At 41.9% G+C, this 18635-nt stretch overlaps 1 protein-coding gene across 2 annotated transcripts in view; it reads left to right on the top strand.

Annotated features, from left to right (window-relative positions):
- Positions 1–18635, top strand: part of HEG1 (heart development protein with EGF like domains 1) — a 56410-nt gene that overhangs the window by 29796 nt on the left and 7979 nt on the right. Inside the window, exons 6-16 of one of the 2 annotated variants that reach the window (XM_081005419.1) lie at positions 546–872; positions 2936–3199; positions 5604–5945; positions 6821–7153; positions 8541–9944; positions 10951–11067; positions 11174–11293; positions 11992–12071; positions 12763–12821; positions 13878–14038; positions 15689–15823. In XM_081005419.1, the coding sequence (XP_080861545.1) occupies positions 546–872; positions 2936–3199; positions 5604–5945; positions 6821–7153; positions 8541–9944; positions 10951–11067; positions 11174–11293; positions 11992–12071; positions 12763–12821; positions 13878–14038; positions 15689–15823 (3342 nt within the window). Of the gene's footprint in view, positions 1–545; positions 873–2935; positions 3278–5603; positions 5946–6820; positions 7154–8540; positions 9945–10950; positions 11068–11173; positions 11294–11991; positions 12072–12762; positions 12822–13877; positions 14039–15688; positions 15824–18635 lie in introns of both variants that reach the window. The other variant, XM_081005418.1, reaches the window with a different exon arrangement.

Raw genomic sequence — 18635 nt, 5'->3', positions numbered from 1 at the left:
GAAAAAAGACCAAAAAAGGTGCTTTTTTATTAATTTATACTATAAAATGTATTTAATCCAAATTAATGTTTCCAATGTTACGATGACAGCTGGAAATAAAAACAAACCATGTACAAAAACATTAAACCTTTTTTTGTCATAAAACAATGGGTTGTTTCCAACTAAATATTTGTGTGAGTGGAATGACTTCTGCTCTCGCAGTGGAGCTTCCCATCTCCCCTCCAATGGCCTCTGAACCCTCCTAATCAGAGCAACCCATCAGAATAGATTTGGGTTTGGTGTGGGGGTACAGTGTGGGAGGAGAGGAGGGAAAGTTCTCTTGTGTGGGTGGAAGCCATTCCTCTTGCACACTGATTTTTTTTTAATTCAACCATTAATCTAGGCATTCATTATTTTCATTGGGCTGCAGCGCGCACCCCCCCCCCCTTCGTCTTTTCCATTTGATCTGCATGATTATAAGAAAACGACATAATAAAACTTGAGATACACTTTCTATATCCGGAGATGGAACATCTCATTTTTTTTTTTACTGTTGTGTGTTTCAGCTACTGAAGATCTTGATCACCAGTCAGCAAGCAGCTCAGATACAGAGAGGAGCATTTCTAGTTCTCATACTGACAGTGTACCTGTTTCAGTTCTACCTGACAGAGGTGGAGAGAGGACAGTACAAACTCTAAGCAACAACAGCATTTCTCAGAACACAACACAAAAGTCCATCGCCGGTAATACTGAAATCTCCAGCTCTTCGGCCCTCCCTAATTCTTCTTACATGTTGACTCCAAGGCAGACCGGACGGACGAATTTGTCAACAGAGGACACCGATTTTATTGAAGCAGCAGTTACACATTCCCAGTCCCCTTCAGAAGCAACAGGTAAAGAATTAAGATCTTCTGTTTTGTTACAGATTTGAGAGCACTGGTTTGCCTTGGCTGGTGTAAAACCAAATTTCCTGTGGAAAAAGAGGGGATTGCTCCCGATCCTAGACAATGAGAGAAAGTTCACATAAACTTTGCGTTATAGCCCTGGGGATTCTTGTTTGTGCTTAGAGGACACCTTTGAACAATTTAGCCCTTTTATGACATCCCTTTTCCAGCCCCACCCATCACTCCCTAAGGGCTGATCTGAAGATTACACATTCCCTGGAAATCAGCATCTGTGTGGTAAGTGCCCTCTCCCTCTCAGTGGTATTGTTTATATAAGTCACCATATGATCCAGGGCAATAATGTTGGGACTTTCCACACACTCCATGGTGGCTGCTATCGATCATGAGTGGGCTGGAGTAAAAGGAAACGTTTCCCGTTGTGGCCCCAACTCCTGTGGCAAGCTATGCTGTGGTTTGACTTGGGAATGGAAAGCTTTCTAAAGGGATGTTGAGCCCCATAAGGAGTATAGCCTTTTCATCACCTGCTCTGAAAATCCTTTCTTTTCGCCATACTCCAGGGCCACTTCGTAAGTTACAGCGTTAACATTGAGTTCACTGATGAACACTTCCATGTGGTGACACTTCCATGCGAGGGACATAATATCTGGTCACATCCACACCATGCATTTAAAGCACATGGCTTTTCCCCAAGGAATCCTGGGAACTGTAATTTACAATGCACACTTAACAAACTACAGTTCCCAGGAGTCTTTGAGGGGAGCCATGTGATTTAAACATATGATGTGAATGTGACCTATAAGTGGCTTGTCATCTGAGTGCCAGTGTTGTGCATTCATTCATAGTAACTGCTGGAGTAGATGATCTCAAAACAGTGTCAGCAATCCACATGGTGAGTGGCTTCCAAGTGTCATTTTATTTAAGAAGCAGCACACAAAGTAAATGGTTACAACAGTTAAAATATTCTAAAGCAACTCAATTAGGAAGTTCGTGCTAGTGATTTCTTGAGTCTTGTAGGCCTCGTTGGGCAGATGGCATTAGCAGATTCTTGCTTTTGGAACTCTTGGGAAAGGAAGCTGCTGTAGGAACAGTGCTATAAAAAGATAATAACTTCTCTTACCAGGTCTCTTGTTAGGCTCACAGTGGCCCCAGGGGCATAGCATTCCTACCCTGGAAGTGTCTTCCTGAGTCAAAGGTCTGGGTAACTAAAGACAGTATTGAAAAAGGAAATTTTTACCTACTATGTACTCTTCCATCGCTCTTGTGAGACGCAAATACTTGCTTTTATGATCTCTTAAGCGACACAAGCAAGGCTGTAGGTGACACATACATCTCTGCTTTTGATTTGGAACATCTCACTAGTTGTGGCCTCTGCTCTGGTTAAATTCAAATGAAAAAATCCACATTTTAGCTTTAGTAATTTAGCTTATTAGAGTTTCTACTGATTAATTCCATTGACCTAAATGTAATATGTTGCCCAACTAAGACCATACCAGAGATAATGAGACGTAGGATAGTGACTACCTCTTCTAATTGGATTGGCTAGATGAAGCCATAATGAGGTACTAGATTGGAAATTTTAAATTAGGTTAGGTAAGATGAAAAGCAGGTGGCCACTATGGCACATTTTTTAAATAAACTATAGGGGATAAATGATTTTGTCTACTCATGGGAAAGCTCCCAGCTCATTGTGTTTTTCTTTTCTCTCTACAGAATGTTTGTTGTTGTTTTTTAAAAAATGAACACCATAGAATAAATCTAAATAAGCAAATTCTCCTGAAATGTAAAACATTTCCATATCATTAAAAAAAAAATACAGAAAGTTGTATTTGGATGAGATGACAGTGACATTAGAATGATAAACTTGAAAACTGAAAATCACGATTTTTATAATAGGCTGCTATCCTAAACACACTTACAAGATAATAAGCCCCATTGGACACATTGTGACTTACTTCTGAGTAAATGTGCATACAGTTGCACAATTAATGTATGTGCATAACTTTAGTCTGAACTTGTAGACAAAGTTCTAATTCCAGTTTGTTCTCTTCTAGATGTTAGGAGTAGCCAGCACACATTCAACAACTTTGGTACAGAGGAAAGGGTCTCTCAGACTGAGAGTATGTTCTCTACTGCCACATTCATCAAAAGTGGAGATGCGACATTAGGATCTCTAGCTATCAAGAGCAAATCCACAGATGCAACAGAGCTATCAACCTTTGATATGGAAAATGTCAGCTCTTTAGATTTAACCCAGAACTTGTCAACCTCAGCCCAAAGTGGAAAAGAAAGTTTCCCATCTACCCAGATGGATTTCAGTGAGTCCTCAAAAGAGCATTTATTTACATATTCCTCCAAAACTTCTGCCTATTCATCTTCTGCAATAGATCTTTCAAGTGAGTTTTCCATTTTTGTTATTGCTTTGGTTAAAAATCTGATTGAGACGTAGCCATTCATTTGTTTCCTGTCTGTCTATGTAGTTTTCTCCATAATCTTCCCCTTATTTCTTCCTTTTTAAAGTAACAATCACCTTTTAACTATTGTATTATACACATGAATATGAACGACTATAACTTTGCTCTTTGTAACACATCCACACTTTATTTAACTGTCCTGTGCACACATACCTTTAGAGCACAGTCAAAACACATTCTTTCTCTCAAAGAATTCTGGGCACTGTAGTTTACACCTCACAGAGTTACCATTCCCAGCAATCCTTAACAAACTACCATGCCCAGAATTCTTTCAGAGAGGAACTGTGATTCAAATATGCTTTAGAGGTATAATGTGTACACAACCAAAGTGTTTTGTATACATTTGTGGTTCCTGTGGCGAAACATATGAAAATGTGCATAACGCATGTATGTCTTTACACACACAAGCACATGCAACTGGAGCCCCAGCTATACATGGAACAAATATGCTTATCATGTAAAGCAAGGGTTACCAGTAGGGTTACCAGTAGGGTTACCAGTAGGGTTACCACTCTGCAAATTGGGCTGCTGAAATAGAGAGAACTTAAGGGAAAACCAGGACTGGATTTCTATATGAAAGGAATGCAGTTCTGCACAACAAATTCCTGGGCATGTGTTCAGAAGAATTCTTACTTTGCATCCTTACCCTTGCCTCAGCCCCAGCCCACTGCACTGCTATTTCGCATCTGGTGGACCTCAAGTTCCGAGGGGGGGGGGGGAACATAGTACAAAATAGTACATCTGAAGTCTGCTCATACCTGATTAAAAAATGTGAGGTTGCCCTTAGGTGCAGCAATTTCTGTTGCTAAAAAGATATGCCATTTTTAAACTGGGTAACAGCTTAACTCTTTGGCAATAGAAGAAGAGTTGGGATTTGATATCCCTCTTTATCACTACCTGAAGGAGTCTGAAAGCGGCTAACATTCTCCTTTCCCTTCCTCCCCCACAACAAACACTCTGTGAGATGAGTGGGGCTGAGAGACTTCAAAGAAGTGTGACTAGCCCAAGGTCACCCAGCAGCTGCATGTGGAGGAGCGGAGACGCGAACCCGGTTCCCCAGATTACGAATCTACCGCTCTTAACCACTACACTACACTGGCTCTCAGGACTTAGACCCTTAGTGTTGTGCCATCTACCCTTTAGAATTTCTTCCTGTTAAATATTAGACAGGCACTGTCTCTGTCAACTTTTCAGCACCTACTGAAGATCTTCCTCTTTCAAAAAGCCTTTTAAGGATATATCTTTCCTGGTCTATATCTGCATTGCAATTTTTTAAAGATATTTTAATTGTTCTATCACTTGCATATTTGCCAGCCTAGGCTCCTTTGGGAGGAAGGCTGAGGGAATAATAATAATAATAATAATAGCATCAACAATAACTATTGTGGCTTTCATGCAATTGTTTCCTTGGCACATGTCCATTCTTTGCATTCCATCTTTGAAAACTCTATTATTATGATCTATGAAATTACACACAATGTAAAATTCAGCTCACCAGCATTTCTGATTATATAGCAACACTGTTAAGCATATCAAATAGCCACTGACTTCAAATGCCCACTGTCCAGTTTCTGCACCATTTTTTCATTAAAAACATTCTGTGCTAGTCTGCATTCCACTTCAACCTTATGAAAATACTCCAACTCCATGGAACCATAAAAATTAGTGTGATGTAGTCATCTGATTTTCCATTTCTAGACCCAACATGTACTGGGGGCCACCCAGCCAAATACATTCTCAAGTCTCATTAAAATCAAAATAATTTATGCCTATATCAAAAGGATATAAGAAGCGAGCACTTAAGCCTAACTAACAACATCTTTCTTTGAAATGTAATCATGCTGTGTGGCATTAGTTGAGGATCAGCTGTATTATTATGACTTTTAAGTATTTATACTTAAAAGAATCGAAAGAACTTTTGACAGGAAGTACGAACACCTAAAGGAATTCAAAGAAGGGATGCATATGAAATTTGTATTTTCCTCTTCCCCAACTACCGTATTTTTCTGTGTATAAGATTAAAGTTTTTGCTATTAAAAAATTAGTCAAACATTGGGAGTTGTCTTATACATGGATGGTGAATGCACAGGGGTTCAGGCTCTGACTCTGGCGTGGGCAGCCAGCTTCCCTCAAAAAATCTCAAAGTTGTTCTGTTTGATGTTTAAAATATTGATTTCTTAATTTTGGGTTCAAAAAATAGGGGTTGTCTTATACACAGAAAAATACAGTGTAATCTGTTTCGATTTAGGTACTGGAAGCAGTCTTCAGCCAGTTAAAGTGTCTGATGTGGAAAGAAGGCTTTCTGGGGCTTCTACAGACAGCATATACCTGTCAACTACATTCATGCATGGTAGAGAGAGGACCTCACGGTCTTTACCAGATAACAGCACATCTCCTGATGCAACAGACAGTACCACTTACAATACTGAAACTTCCGAGTCTTCAGATCTGACCCTGAGCTTGAATTCCGGAGGAGAAATGGATAATGTCTCACAAAGTGAAGTGCAATCCGCTGGATCTTCTACTGAGCACCTGCTTCAGCATTCCTCTGAAGTTCCAACGTCCCCATCTTCACCAAAGGATCCGTCAAGTGAGTTTTCTTTAGGAAAAAGAGTGAAGGAAGAATTGACTGTACTCACCATAGTTTGCATTATGTATGTCTATACACAGGGACGTGGGTGGCACTGTGGGTTAAACCACAGAGCCTAGGACCTGCTGATCAGAAGGTTGGCGGTTCGAATCCCTGCGACGGGGTGAGCTCCCGTTGCTCGGTCCCTGCTCCTGCCAACCTAGCAGTTTGAAAGCAAGTCAAAGTGCAAGTAGATAAATAGGTACTGCTCCGGCGGGAAGGTAAACAGTGTTTCCGTGTGCTGCTCTGGTTCGCCAGAACTGGCCACATGACCCGGAAGCTGTCTGCGGACAAACGCTGGCTCCCTTGGCCTATAGAGCGAGATGAGTGCCGCAACCCCAGAGTCGGTCACGACTGGACCTAATGGTCAGGGGTCCTTTTACCTTTACTATGTCTATACGTGCTGTAAACACCTAGAATTATAAAGAGCTTTATTTTCATGTATATATTATGTATACATAGGTAGATGTGTGTATGTATCTTTATACATACACACTTACAAATTATCAAGTCTCTCATGATAAGCATTTCTGTTATGAACTGTATAATTTGTTTAGAGCATGACATTTGAGTTTGGGGTTTTTTGCAGCAAAAGGGGATCTGGAGTACAGTATGAACCAATTAAATGTCACTTTTTACAGTATTCCACTGGCAGATCTGTAGGCATCACCTTAAACCACATGCCTTCAAAATGGGGCAGGATGTAATTCACTTTATCGAAGTCTAGTAACTACACATTATGAATAATGTGACATTATAAATAATACAGGTTCTGATAGCAAAGTTATATGCTGTAAGTGCAATTTAAAAATTTCATTTTCAAATTCCTCTTTCAGTTCTTGGAAGTAGTCATCATTCAATGAGTGAAGCAAGCATTTCACACTCTTACACTGAAAGCACTTACCATTCAGCAACTTTCAACAAAGGAGACGCACAAAGTCTACAATCCATAGTTAACAATACGTTTGCTGAAGCTACTGAAAGAACATTTTCATATATAGACGAGTCCAACAGCTCAGAACTAAATCCTTCCTCGTCAGAAGCATACTCTAGAAGGACTGACTTCTCAGTAAAAGGTTTTGATACTTCTGGGCCTTCAACGGAGTCTTTCCAAAACTTCAGCTCATCCAGGATACCAGCTTATTCTTCCTTCCAAAGTGAACCTTCAGGTTGGTTTTTATTTTGTACCCTGCTTTACCTGCCAGCACTTATCAATACACAATTATCACCCTAATTGCATATTCTTCAAGCGCATGTAAGCTTTACATGACAAGGGAACAAGTTTCATTGAACTATTCTTTCTTGTTGGTGAAAATGAATGAAGATGAATCTGTAAAAGGTATTGCTTTTGTGTATGTCTTTTTATTCTTGGGACCAACAATTACTGGATGTCCACAGTGATCCACAAGTAACACTAAGCCAAGCTTAGTGCAAACAAGCAAGTGTGCAGGTTCCCGGTCCTACTGCTGCTGAGAACAAAGCCATGGTTTGATTTCTCGATATGTCCAAACCTGGGCTCGTGGTTATATCTCACTCTGCTCAAGTCATGAGCTGAAACCAAGGTTTGTTCTGAAAGTGGGCCTGTCAGGGTGACCTCAGAGAACAGACAGATTTGTGAGTTCATCAGGTCCCCCACCTGGGAGCATTCTGGACTAGAAGAGCTGAAAGAATTCTCTGGAATTTATTTCCCAGAAAAGCCTGCCAATCTTAGAGCCATAGCTCAAGCATTGTAAAACATTTCTCCAAATCTTTAGGAGGTTAGGATGAAGTAATTGTTGATACTAGTTAGGAGATTTAAGGGAAAAAAGTTTGGATTTAATACTGTGAATTGTACTTAAGGAATTTGTTTTGAGTTATTTATTATTGTCATAAGCTATCCTTGGGACTTTTTAAAAAGTGTGTAAGAGAAAAACGAAATGAAGCAATAAATGTAAAAGGTTAGGGTTAGTTTTGGACTGAAATCCTGTGGACACTTCCTTGAGTGTAACCCCCAGTGGGGTTTACCTCTGAATAAGCATGCATAGCATTGCGGTCTTAACACCTAATCCTACGCATGTCAAGTCATAAGTAAATCCCTTTTGGTTTAATGATATTTACTCACCATCTCTTATCGGCTGGCAACATAAAATGACGCATTTACAGCTCATTTTATGCAGAGGCTCAGTCCAGTATTGTGAGTTACTTCAATAGTCACTTGTTCTCAGTAAGAACAAGAAGATATCGGCAAGAAGAGGATATAGCCTATTGCTGTCTTAGTTAATTGTTGTTAATATTCCTTCCTACCATGATTATTGTCTAGGATTTTTTCTCTCTGTGTACAGTTGTAACGTAAGCCATCAAACCACCTATGGCCATGAGTTCATCTAAAATGATAACAGAAGTTACCAATAATTGCCACCTTGTGGCTTTTTTAAAAAAATGAAACTTTTATGGATTTTTTTTGTTTTAATTTTATTACATATGGAATCTGGAACTATTACTGTTATTGGGGGCCCCAATCTGTATCAGAGGAAATTTCATGCTAAGAATTAATAATAATTTTTGCTTGTATTTTAGACACTGGAACAGAGTACCAGCCAATGAGTAGCACTGACACTGGAAAAATAATCTCTGTTTCTCATACTGACAGCACGTACATTTCAACCACTTTCACAAGGGGTGGAGAAAGGACGTTACTGTCTATTCCAAAAAGCAGCACATCAGCTGACTCATCAGAAAGTTCCACTTTTTATGCAGAAATTTCCAGCCCTTCAGAGTCAGCACGGTCCTCATTTTCTGTGACCCAGATCAGAGGAAGCAACATGTCCTCCGGCAACATGGGTTTCTCCACACCGTCAACAGAACCGTTGTCTGTACATGCCCTGAAAACACCGGCCTACTCTTCAACAGTCAGTGAGCTGCATGCAACTCAGTTATATTCGAAATCCGAACTGACACCTGCTGGCAGCTTATCATTCACACCTTCCTCTTCAGTGTCACTGAAACAGGATTCACTTCCACCCACTCAGCTGCCAACTCTGTTTTCGACCTCAGAATCCCCTCTTCCATTGTCTTCCTCTGCTTTCCCACCCTTGCTTTCACCTTCCCCTCAAACACTTTTGCCAGCTTTTTCACGCAGGGAGTCGCCAACAGCACTGCCCACGCTGCCCCCATCCTCATCTTTATTGCCTCCTCTTTCCTCAACACTGTCGTTGCTGCAGCCTAGTGAGTCTTTGGAAAGCAGTGTTTCTATGGCTGCATCTGAAGGGACAACTGGAACAGACCCACCCACAGCTGGAAGTTCCAACAGGCCGCTCAGCAACCAGACTGGGACATACCCACTGAAGGACAGCACTGATCTGGGGACAACAGGATCTTCTTTTATTCTGACCCAAACTACTGAACATCTCACAGACCACTTGTCACCTATGACAGTACCCCTAGATGAAACCAAGGGCTCAGAGGGGCAAAACGTTTCTCTCCCAGGGACCAGGGTTGGAAAAATGCCTCCTGTTCCGACTATGTCTCCCACGTACAGGGCCGAAAGTACCACAGTTTCAGAGACAGCCAAAGCAACTACTGCTTCGTTGCCATATACAACCACACTAGAGGATGCCTTCAGTTTGGTGGGAGTAACCACGGGAAAGAACCTTGTAAATATAGCACACACAACGTTAGGATTACCTACGTTGGCATCAAGCGTGGATTATGTGGTCACTACAAAGCCTCAGAAAGTACGTCCTCCCCTTCCCACCAAGACGCCATCTTATGCCACTGGAACTCCCACAAAAGGGATGGAAACGAGCACTACCACTGCTTCTAAAACCACTGATTCCAGAGCCACTACTGCCCACCCTCCCAAAATGTTTCCTTCCAGCAAAACCACTGCAGGGACCGTTTCTCCTTCACCGGTTCCCACCAAAGCCACTACATTTGCACGGGTAGGAAGTCCAAGGACATTTCCAGCTTCCCGTGGAAAAGGTAAGCCTTCTCTGAGAAATGATGGAAATGGGTATAACAGGAAAAATGGATTTAATGGTGCTGTATCGTTGCACTTTTGGATAGGAATTCATTTGGTAGATTATTTAAAAAAAAAAAAAAAAGTGGTTATGCGTTTCTACAAAAAACAGAAACCATCTACTCTGGAGCTCAGAATCAAAAATTATTCGGAGATTGGGGGAGGGGGGGAATAAGTTTTTTAAAAACACACACACATAAAGCATCTATAGGGGATGAAACTGAAAGGGGACACAGTAACACCTGTCTCAAAACAACCCAGCAGTGTCCAGACAATGTTGAATGTCTGTTGAGGTGGGGGAAGGATCATCTAGAATAATAAAATGGAATCTGCAGAAAAAAGGGCAGGGGTATCCCATCTCTCTAGAACCCTGGAGCTCTCTACAATGCAACCTCTTGTTGCAGCTATGTACTATAGTTATTTTGTAATGCCTTTACTCCTTTAGTTAATAGAGTGTGCCAGTGTTTGATGGCCATATTCTCCTGCATTTAAACAAGGCAATGACCTATGGTTGAAGCCCTTTCTGCTGTGCCTGCCTCTTGCACAAAATTATGTTTGCGATGTAGGCTGAATAGCGCTTTGTCTCCAAGGTGTAAGGCTACATTGTGAAGCGCACCACTTCTTTATGGCTTGAAGGTGCCCATTGCTGGTAATGGTCCAGAGGTACCCCACCTTCAGAATGCCAGAAATGAGACTCAGATCAGCAGGATGAGTGGAAGCTGGTTTTCCGTGTGTTTTGGGAAACCAGCAGTAGCCATTCATTGGATGGTTTTGGAGAGTGATCACCCCAGCAGCGTATAGTCTATTCGGCTTGACTTGTTGGTTCTAGGTATCAGAAGAGGAAGCTTTTGTGTGCATGTGGGTGAAAGGTGCAGTGCACTACCTTGCTTGTTGAATGTGGGGGTTCAGAGGTGAATTTGGTCACATCTGTTGATCCTGACTTAATTCTTCAAATGCTTTATTTCACAGCTAACGCGTGCACCGCAGAGACTTGCCTTAATAACGGGAAATGCATTGTGGATAACTTGATGGACAAATTCCAGTGCCAGTGTTCACCTGGTTGGCAGGGAGAGGACTGCAGTACGGGTAAAGGAGGAATAATGGCAGCCCTTTACATCAATGCTTTACAGCAGTGAAAAGTGGGTTGGTGGACTTCCATTCTAAAGGCTGTGGCTTCTTCCTTCTGTTTCAGATGTAGATGAGTGTCTGTCTAATCCATGCCCAGCCTTGGCCACATGCACTAACACACAAGGTTCGTTCCATTGCACGTGTTCCCTGGGCTACCAGATGGAGAAAGGAAAGTGCAATTTAGGTAAGAGAACTGAAGAGACTGGGGGTGGGGGCAAACTTCTTAATAAAACATAAAGCCACATTTAGCTTAATTTGTTATTATTATTTTAAAAGGTTTTACTAGCACCGGCTGCTTCTTATTACCAGAAATACATTTAACCTCACTTTGCTGGTTTGCAGGAACTGGTTCTCATTGAGATCAATGAAACTGAAGTCAGTCATGTTTAACTTGTGTTATCAATTTCAATGAAACCTAAGTTCAACTAACTTATCCAATCCATGATTTTACACTTCAGGACTTTAAAGGAGTAGAGAAGATGTGCCTTATGTTGTTGGATTCAACCATGCATCAGCCACAGCTAGCATGGCCAATAGTCAGGGAATATGAGAGTTGCAGTCCAACAGTGGCTGGAGGACCATGAGTAGCCACTGCCAATCATTGTAGACAATACTGAGCTAGATGGGCCAGTTGCCTGACTTGTTATAAGGCAGCTTCCTGTGTTCTAACATTAATGTATGATTGGCAGTTAACAATGTTCTGCTGTGTAATGTCTAGTTTGGGACTTAGAAACAAAGCTTCCATTTAAATAAAAAGACATGTTTCTATTTCACTGTTGTGGAGAAAAGTTAGGTTTCCTTGGCATTCAGTGTGTGTGTGCGTGAAAGAGAGAGAGAGATCTAGCCCTTAAAATAGCTAACGAGTTATCTTCTTGCCTTCAGTTCGAACCTTTGTTGGCCAGTTTAACACAACTGGAGGGCAGTACTCAGAGTTTCAAGTTGAAGAAGCTATTATGAACATGGTAAGTGTCAAAAGTTGCTTTTTAAGCATAGTATTTAATTGACAGTGGCAGCTTGTGAGGAGGCAGTTTGCTGAAAGAAATAAGGGGGCTTCTTCTCCTCGCCCAGTTCTTTTACAGAAGGCTCTCTTATCAGGGGCATGGCTGGCACCTTTGCCTGCGCTACAGCGCAGTAGAGGTTGTCTTTTAAACTTGTGAATGATCTTAGAAAGTTCTCCAGCACATCCTAAAGTTGTCCACTGTGGACAACTATCCCCATCATGCTGCTGCTTGCCTTTTCCTTCTCATGACCCATGAGCTTGCATTCAGAACCTTCACAGTTAGGAAGCACCATCAGTTCCTCAAAGGTGTAAGCAGAGCCAGCTCCAGATTGGTGTGGGCCCCTTGCAACAGCACACATGCACCCAACACACACACACACATCATGCCTATGCCTCTCCTTTGCAATAGGTGGCCCAAGTTCCTCTCTCATGTCCCCATGTGCTGCTATTTGTGGGTGACCAGGACCTCCTTACACACTGGGGGCAGAATGGTGGTGAGGGACCACACCAAGCGAGCAGCAGCAGGCCAGCTACCTGGTGCAGCAGGGTTGGGATGCATGGCATGATGGCGAAGCTCAGAGCTCCTGGCTCAATTTGCAAAACAAACAAACCAACCAACCAATACAATGTCTGTTCAATTTTTTTTTCCCCAGCTGAACAATTCTCTTTCAACATTGCCAGGCTATTACACTTCCACTGTTAAAGCATCCAGGTAAGGATCATGAAACAGTAAAACCATCACTTTGGGTGGCTGGGCTTTGATTTGAACTCTTGCCCTAGAGCTTTAAAATAATAATAATAATAATAATAATAATAATAATAATAATAATAATGATGATGATGATGTTATCATTTATACCACACCCATCCGGCTGGATTTCTCCAGCCACTCTGGGCAGCTTCCAGCACATATAAAAACCATTTTATACTGTGATATGTAGTCCACAGTCCCTCCCACCCCCTACCCATGGTACTGTGCCATTAATAATTGGGAAGAAGAGAGACTGCAATAACACATATTCTTTCCCTGGTTTTCCCCACCTCCTTCAGTCGGTTAACTCTTTGCCTCAATTGAAGATTGAAGCCTTCTGGTACAGGCTGCGGTCTTCATCTACCCTGTAAAATGCCACAAACATTGATGCTGCTATAGAAATAATAAATGATAACTACAAGAGGGAATTTGGGCAGGAGCAGTTTATCATGTTGAGTAATAAAAGATGCCGCTCCTGAAATTTTCTCGTGTACACAACTCTAAATGAGCAGAAGCTCTTTTCCCCTTTCCCCTTGATCAACCTGTGGCTTCTTTATATTGCGTGGAATTGGTGCAATTTGGCAAAACAAACCCATAACCCTTCCCTGCAGTATGTACATGTTGCTTCCAGCCAGCACGGTCACAGGAATGAACCTGCTCTGAAGATTCTTAATGGAATCAGCCATGCCAGATTTTCTAGCACAACCAGCATTGGCTTTATAGTCAGGTCCTTGGCATGGTCCTAGTCTTCCCCCAGGAACCTGCGAAAGTGGTAGGAGCTCTGCCTGGAGAAGGGTCAGGTCAGGTGGGCGCTTTGACTCTAGCAGCCTCTGAAGTGCACTGCCTCCCTGCCTTTTTGATATAAAGCACCGCAGGCAGACAGATACTGTCAAGCCAAGACTAGGAAAATGCGTTCATGCTGTGTGTATGATATTTGTACCATTCTCAAATAAGTGTCGTAGTTCTACAACTGCAGGATGATGATGCAGACTTTGCATTTTCTCACTCTTTCCACAGGCAGTCGGGCATCATGCAAGTGTCTGTCCTGAGCACCTTTTCTTTGGACTCCAACGTCACCCTTTTTGAGGTTGCTAGCACCGTGAGAAGCCACATTCGAGCCTGCAAGGCTCCCACACAGACTTGCCAGTTCATCTCTAAACTTACACTGCTCCACAGAGGTAAAAAGACATGGTGAAACACTGGGGTTGGTTTTTTCTTTTTCTTTTTTTAAAAAGAAAGTTTTCAAAAGAACATTCTGTCTTTTCTTTCTTTCTTTTTTTAAAAAAAGCTTGCTTTCTTCAAAGCTCTCTTTGAAAAGCTTTGTTTCACTGAAACAGAAAGCCTCTTGAAAGCCTCTATAGGATAAAATAAAGATTTCATTCTCACATGTGTGAGAAGCTTGCCTCCCTACAAAAACATTCTTGTAAGTAAAATATGGGACACACCGTGGGATTATGGTCTTTGTGTACAGGCTTTTCATGTCAGAGGTGTGGCATTGAATCCTGACCACATGGTGCGAACCTGTCAAAATTATGGGGCAACACTTCTCAGAGCCACAGGATGAGAGATGACAGTACAGGTTTTTAAAATAAAACAGTAGTACTACTAATAATATAGATCTTTAAATTGATTAGCTTACCGACAGTTAGATTTTTCAAGGATGCTAATCCTTAGTGGAAAAGAAGGGAAATGACTTTTTTTAAAAAAACCTGATCACAGTCAGAACTGGCAAGGGAAATGGTATTCAGTGTCCAACCCACTAAGGATGCACAGAGGAAACACAAAATAACACAAAACCACAAAGTTAAATTACCAAAACAAGAAAATAGGCTCTACCATAACCAGCAACCTTTCCATCAATGAGAGCTGGACAAGCATACAGTCGTACCTCGGTTTAAGAACAGTCCGGTTTAAGAATGATTTGGTTTACAAACTTCACAAAACCGGAAATAATTTCTTGGTTTGAGAACTTTACCTTGGTCTAAGAACGGAATCTGAACAGTGGAAGGGCACCGGCAGCAGGAGGCCTCATTAGGGAAAGCGTGCCTTGGTTTAAGAATGGATTCCGTTTAAGAATGGACTTCCGGACGGAACAGATTAAGTTCGTAAACCAAGGTACCACTGTATTGAGAAGACATCTGTGGCAATGGCTTGCCTCTTCAAAAGGGTATGGGAGAGTGTGATGCTAATGACCAATACCAAGATAACGGTCTACCAGGCTTCCATGCTGAGCACGCTGCCTTATGGAGGTGAATCATGGCCATTTTACACCCGCCAAGACCGACGCCTCAATGCCTTCCATATGCATTTATTAGGAAGATTTTAGGCATCACATGGCAGGACAGAGTCTCAGTCAAAGTTGTGCTCTCCCAAGACCACATTCCCAGCACGTTTGCACTTTTGTCTCAGCGACATCTACGCTGGCATAAAATCATGCACAAATAACACAAAGCACGATCTAAAAATTACAACCGTAGTTAGTAGTATACACAGCTATTACCAACACACTGGAAATGCTTGGATACTGGATTAGCAAGATCAGCTGGTTAGGTTTTTTGTCATTAAGAGATGAGCAACAGCTGTACAGCCTGGTACCTTAGCAATGGTGGAATTTCAAAAGGGAACAATAAGGGTCAAACAAGTGGTAGGAAACCTGTGGATGGTGTAAACTGTTGTCCGGCAACATTTGGAGGGCCACAGGTTTTCCCCACCCCTTGCTCACAAAATATCTAATTCCAGTCCTGATATCTGTGGAGAAAGAATCCAGTGAAGGTGCGCTTTCCCTCTGCCTAGTTAATGACCTTCCCAATGTTCTTTTTTTGCAATAGTTGGCGGTCTGTGTAAACACAAAGATCCGGAATGCGACAAAGAAACTTCTGTGTGTGTGGACTTGGACGGCATTGCAGTTTGCAAGTGCCAGGCTGGATACTTCAAATACAACAAACGGGATCATTCCTGCAGAGGTATTATGCATTGTGCAGCTGGATCGCTGGGGTTCATCTTTAATCTTTTGGTTCCAGATCAAAGGATATTCCACAGATCAATGTGATTTCTTGTATTTCTATGCGTGCTAAGCCCTACGAATAAGTATTAAAAGCTTAAGTTTCCTTTACCCAGTGCTCGTTTTTCTACAGTAGAAATTGGGGATATGGTCTCTTGCTTCCTCTCAGTGCAGCAATAATATTATCCTTTTACACAGCATGCTGTGTAAGCCAGAAAGATCCAGTGAAAAGAATAAAAAGGGGGCAGGCCAGGGAGGGGTCTGATATGCCTGTGGCTAAAGTTCAGTTTTTAGAGATGACATAGTGCGGTTATTTCTGTCTCCGTTTTGTCTGATCTCCAAGGGAAGTAAAAAAAAGATAATTGCTTTTTATTCACAGGCTGTTTTGGTGGATCCTTCACAATGTTCCAATTGAGCTGACCCAAAGTGTGAATTGCTTTTTCATCCCGAAAAGCAGATAACACATTTAGAAACATGATCCAATCGCATTTAATTACCCTATTGGATATCTTTTAGATTGAATCCAGTTCAGTCCAAAATAAAATACTATCCCCACTGCTTGTTCAGGAACTTCTTGCTCCATGCTAACTAAGCCATGTGGATGTAGCCTAGATCCTGTCTAGATTTCAGCAATATGACCTCACTTTTTCTGTTAATGGAAGTAGCCGCTGTGACCTTCCATTAGTCTACACCTCAGACATTAATTAAACATGGAGAGACAGAAGAACTTCGGAAATCTGACATCTGTGCTCGCTCTGAGATAACCCTCATTTTATTTCTGTAGTTCTCTGCAGGCATTCAGTTTGAATTTGCAGAGGCTCAAACATGAACACGGATGCTGATTTCCGTCCCCTTGGTTCCCTGCACACTCTGGGGGCGCCCCTAACCAATACACCTTCAGCATTAGCCTGAAAGTGTTGCTTTGTTCACACGGAGCATTTCCAAAATTGGAATAGGAAACTTCGTCAGTCTGCTTTCATCTATATAATAAGTAAAATTATAAAACAAATCATCATAAAGACAAAAATTAAAAACCTCTTGTAGAATCTCACATTCACTTGCAATTTATCAAATCGGTGAAGGCCAAAACCAAGACAGCACCTTACTATTCCTCTTCCTATGCTCCAAGGCCCCTCAATCCCAAAATAAATTTTACTTTAAAAGATACAGATGCCCCACAATTTCTGGGGAGTATGGTCCCTGGCACTTGGGATGTTGTGCTTCTTTTTCTCTTTCCTAACCAGCTCCTTTCACTTATATCTTTATTCTCTTTCTTCCCCCCATAACCCCCAGCTCCTTTTTCTTCTCTGCATGGCCATCCAGCATCCTTCTACCCCCATCCCCATCCAATGCCTTTCTCTCTTTGCTCCACAATCATCCAGCTTCTTTCTGTGTTCCACCCCACCCTCATTCCCAAGATCATCAAGGCTTCTTCCTCCACCCATCCTCTGAGAGGAATCCTCTCTCACCTTTCTATGGACACAGGAGTGAATCAACCAATTCACTCAGTCATTTACTGGCAGCAGCCACCAACTGGACAACCTGCAGTTCCACTTGCTCCAGACTACAGCCTCTGAACCTCTCTTGACCAGAGCAGGCCAGAATTAAGTGCAGCAACACCAAGTTTGGTTTAGCTTAATTTCTGCAGCACTCTAGATTGGTTGGGAACTCCTACACAAGTGCCCCATTAAGCAACAGCTGTGTCCTTGACCAGCTTTGGGGATACCTACATTAGTAATCCCAGCAAAACTGGGAAATATGGCTGAATTATGGTCCAGGATGCCCTCTTTGTTGGCAATTTTCAGGAGTTCATGGCACCTGGGGAGGAGCCAGAGCTAGATTTCTGAAGTCCTGCCAGGGCACGTGAGTGAATGAGGAGTGTATGTGACTCTTACACAGGGTCAGGGAACAGTAGAGAGGCTGGCTGGCTGGTGAAGAACAACACGCTGCCAACTCTTAATAAGGAGCTTCCCTGCCAAGTTTATTGTGCCATTTGGTTCCAGAGATTTTCTGCATGAAAATCAACCTAAACTTTGGCTGTACTTGTCTAACAGATGCAGATTCACCTGCCTGTTTATCTGTCTTGAGTTCTGGATCTCAAGCGTTCTGTTGATGTGTCCTGCATTTTGAAAATGGTTGTGTTTAGACACGGTGGGTGGCTGGGTTCACTGCACAGCAGAAAAAATATCCAGATGTGTTTCAGTGTTGGGGAAAAAGTGGTTTCTGGCTTTCAGATAATAGCATGTTTTGGAGTTAACGCTTTATACATTCTCAGAGGGGTGGAGGCAAGGTGCCAAACCTCCCCCGCCTTCCATCAAGCATAGCAGCAATTTATTTAACTTGCTCATTCCACTGTTCTAAGCTGCTCACTTGAATAGTTAGAGGGGTTCCTTTTATGGATCAAGGGCAGGGCCAGAACATCACAGAATTGTTTGCCAATAAGGAAACGTGTAGGGCCTAACTTAAAATCACTGTGTGCAAATTGTTTAGCCTTGTGGGCTCCAGCAAAACTTAGCTGGAAAGCTGCAACCGAGTTTCATATTTCACTTTTCCTACCTTCCTTATCTTTATTAAGTTCTATAGACCACATATAAATGCGACCAATAGCAATCAAAGAGGATTGTCATCTCCTTGAAAACTAAATACAATCTGAATTTTGGCCCCACTAAATAAATAACAGAATCAATTAATTTATAACATAAAGATGAAATGCAGCATTTAAACAAATAGCATCAAAAGCCCTGTATTTGCATAGGAACGACAATGCAGGCTCC

Source organism: Podarcis pityusensis, assembly GCF_964106645.2.
Source record: "Podarcis pityusensis genome assembly, chromosome: 1".
NCBI classification, from domain to species: domain Eukaryota; kingdom Metazoa; phylum Chordata; class Lepidosauria; order Squamata; family Lacertidae; genus Podarcis; species Podarcis pityusensis.
This window is presented reverse-complemented; position numbering and strand designations above follow the sequence as displayed.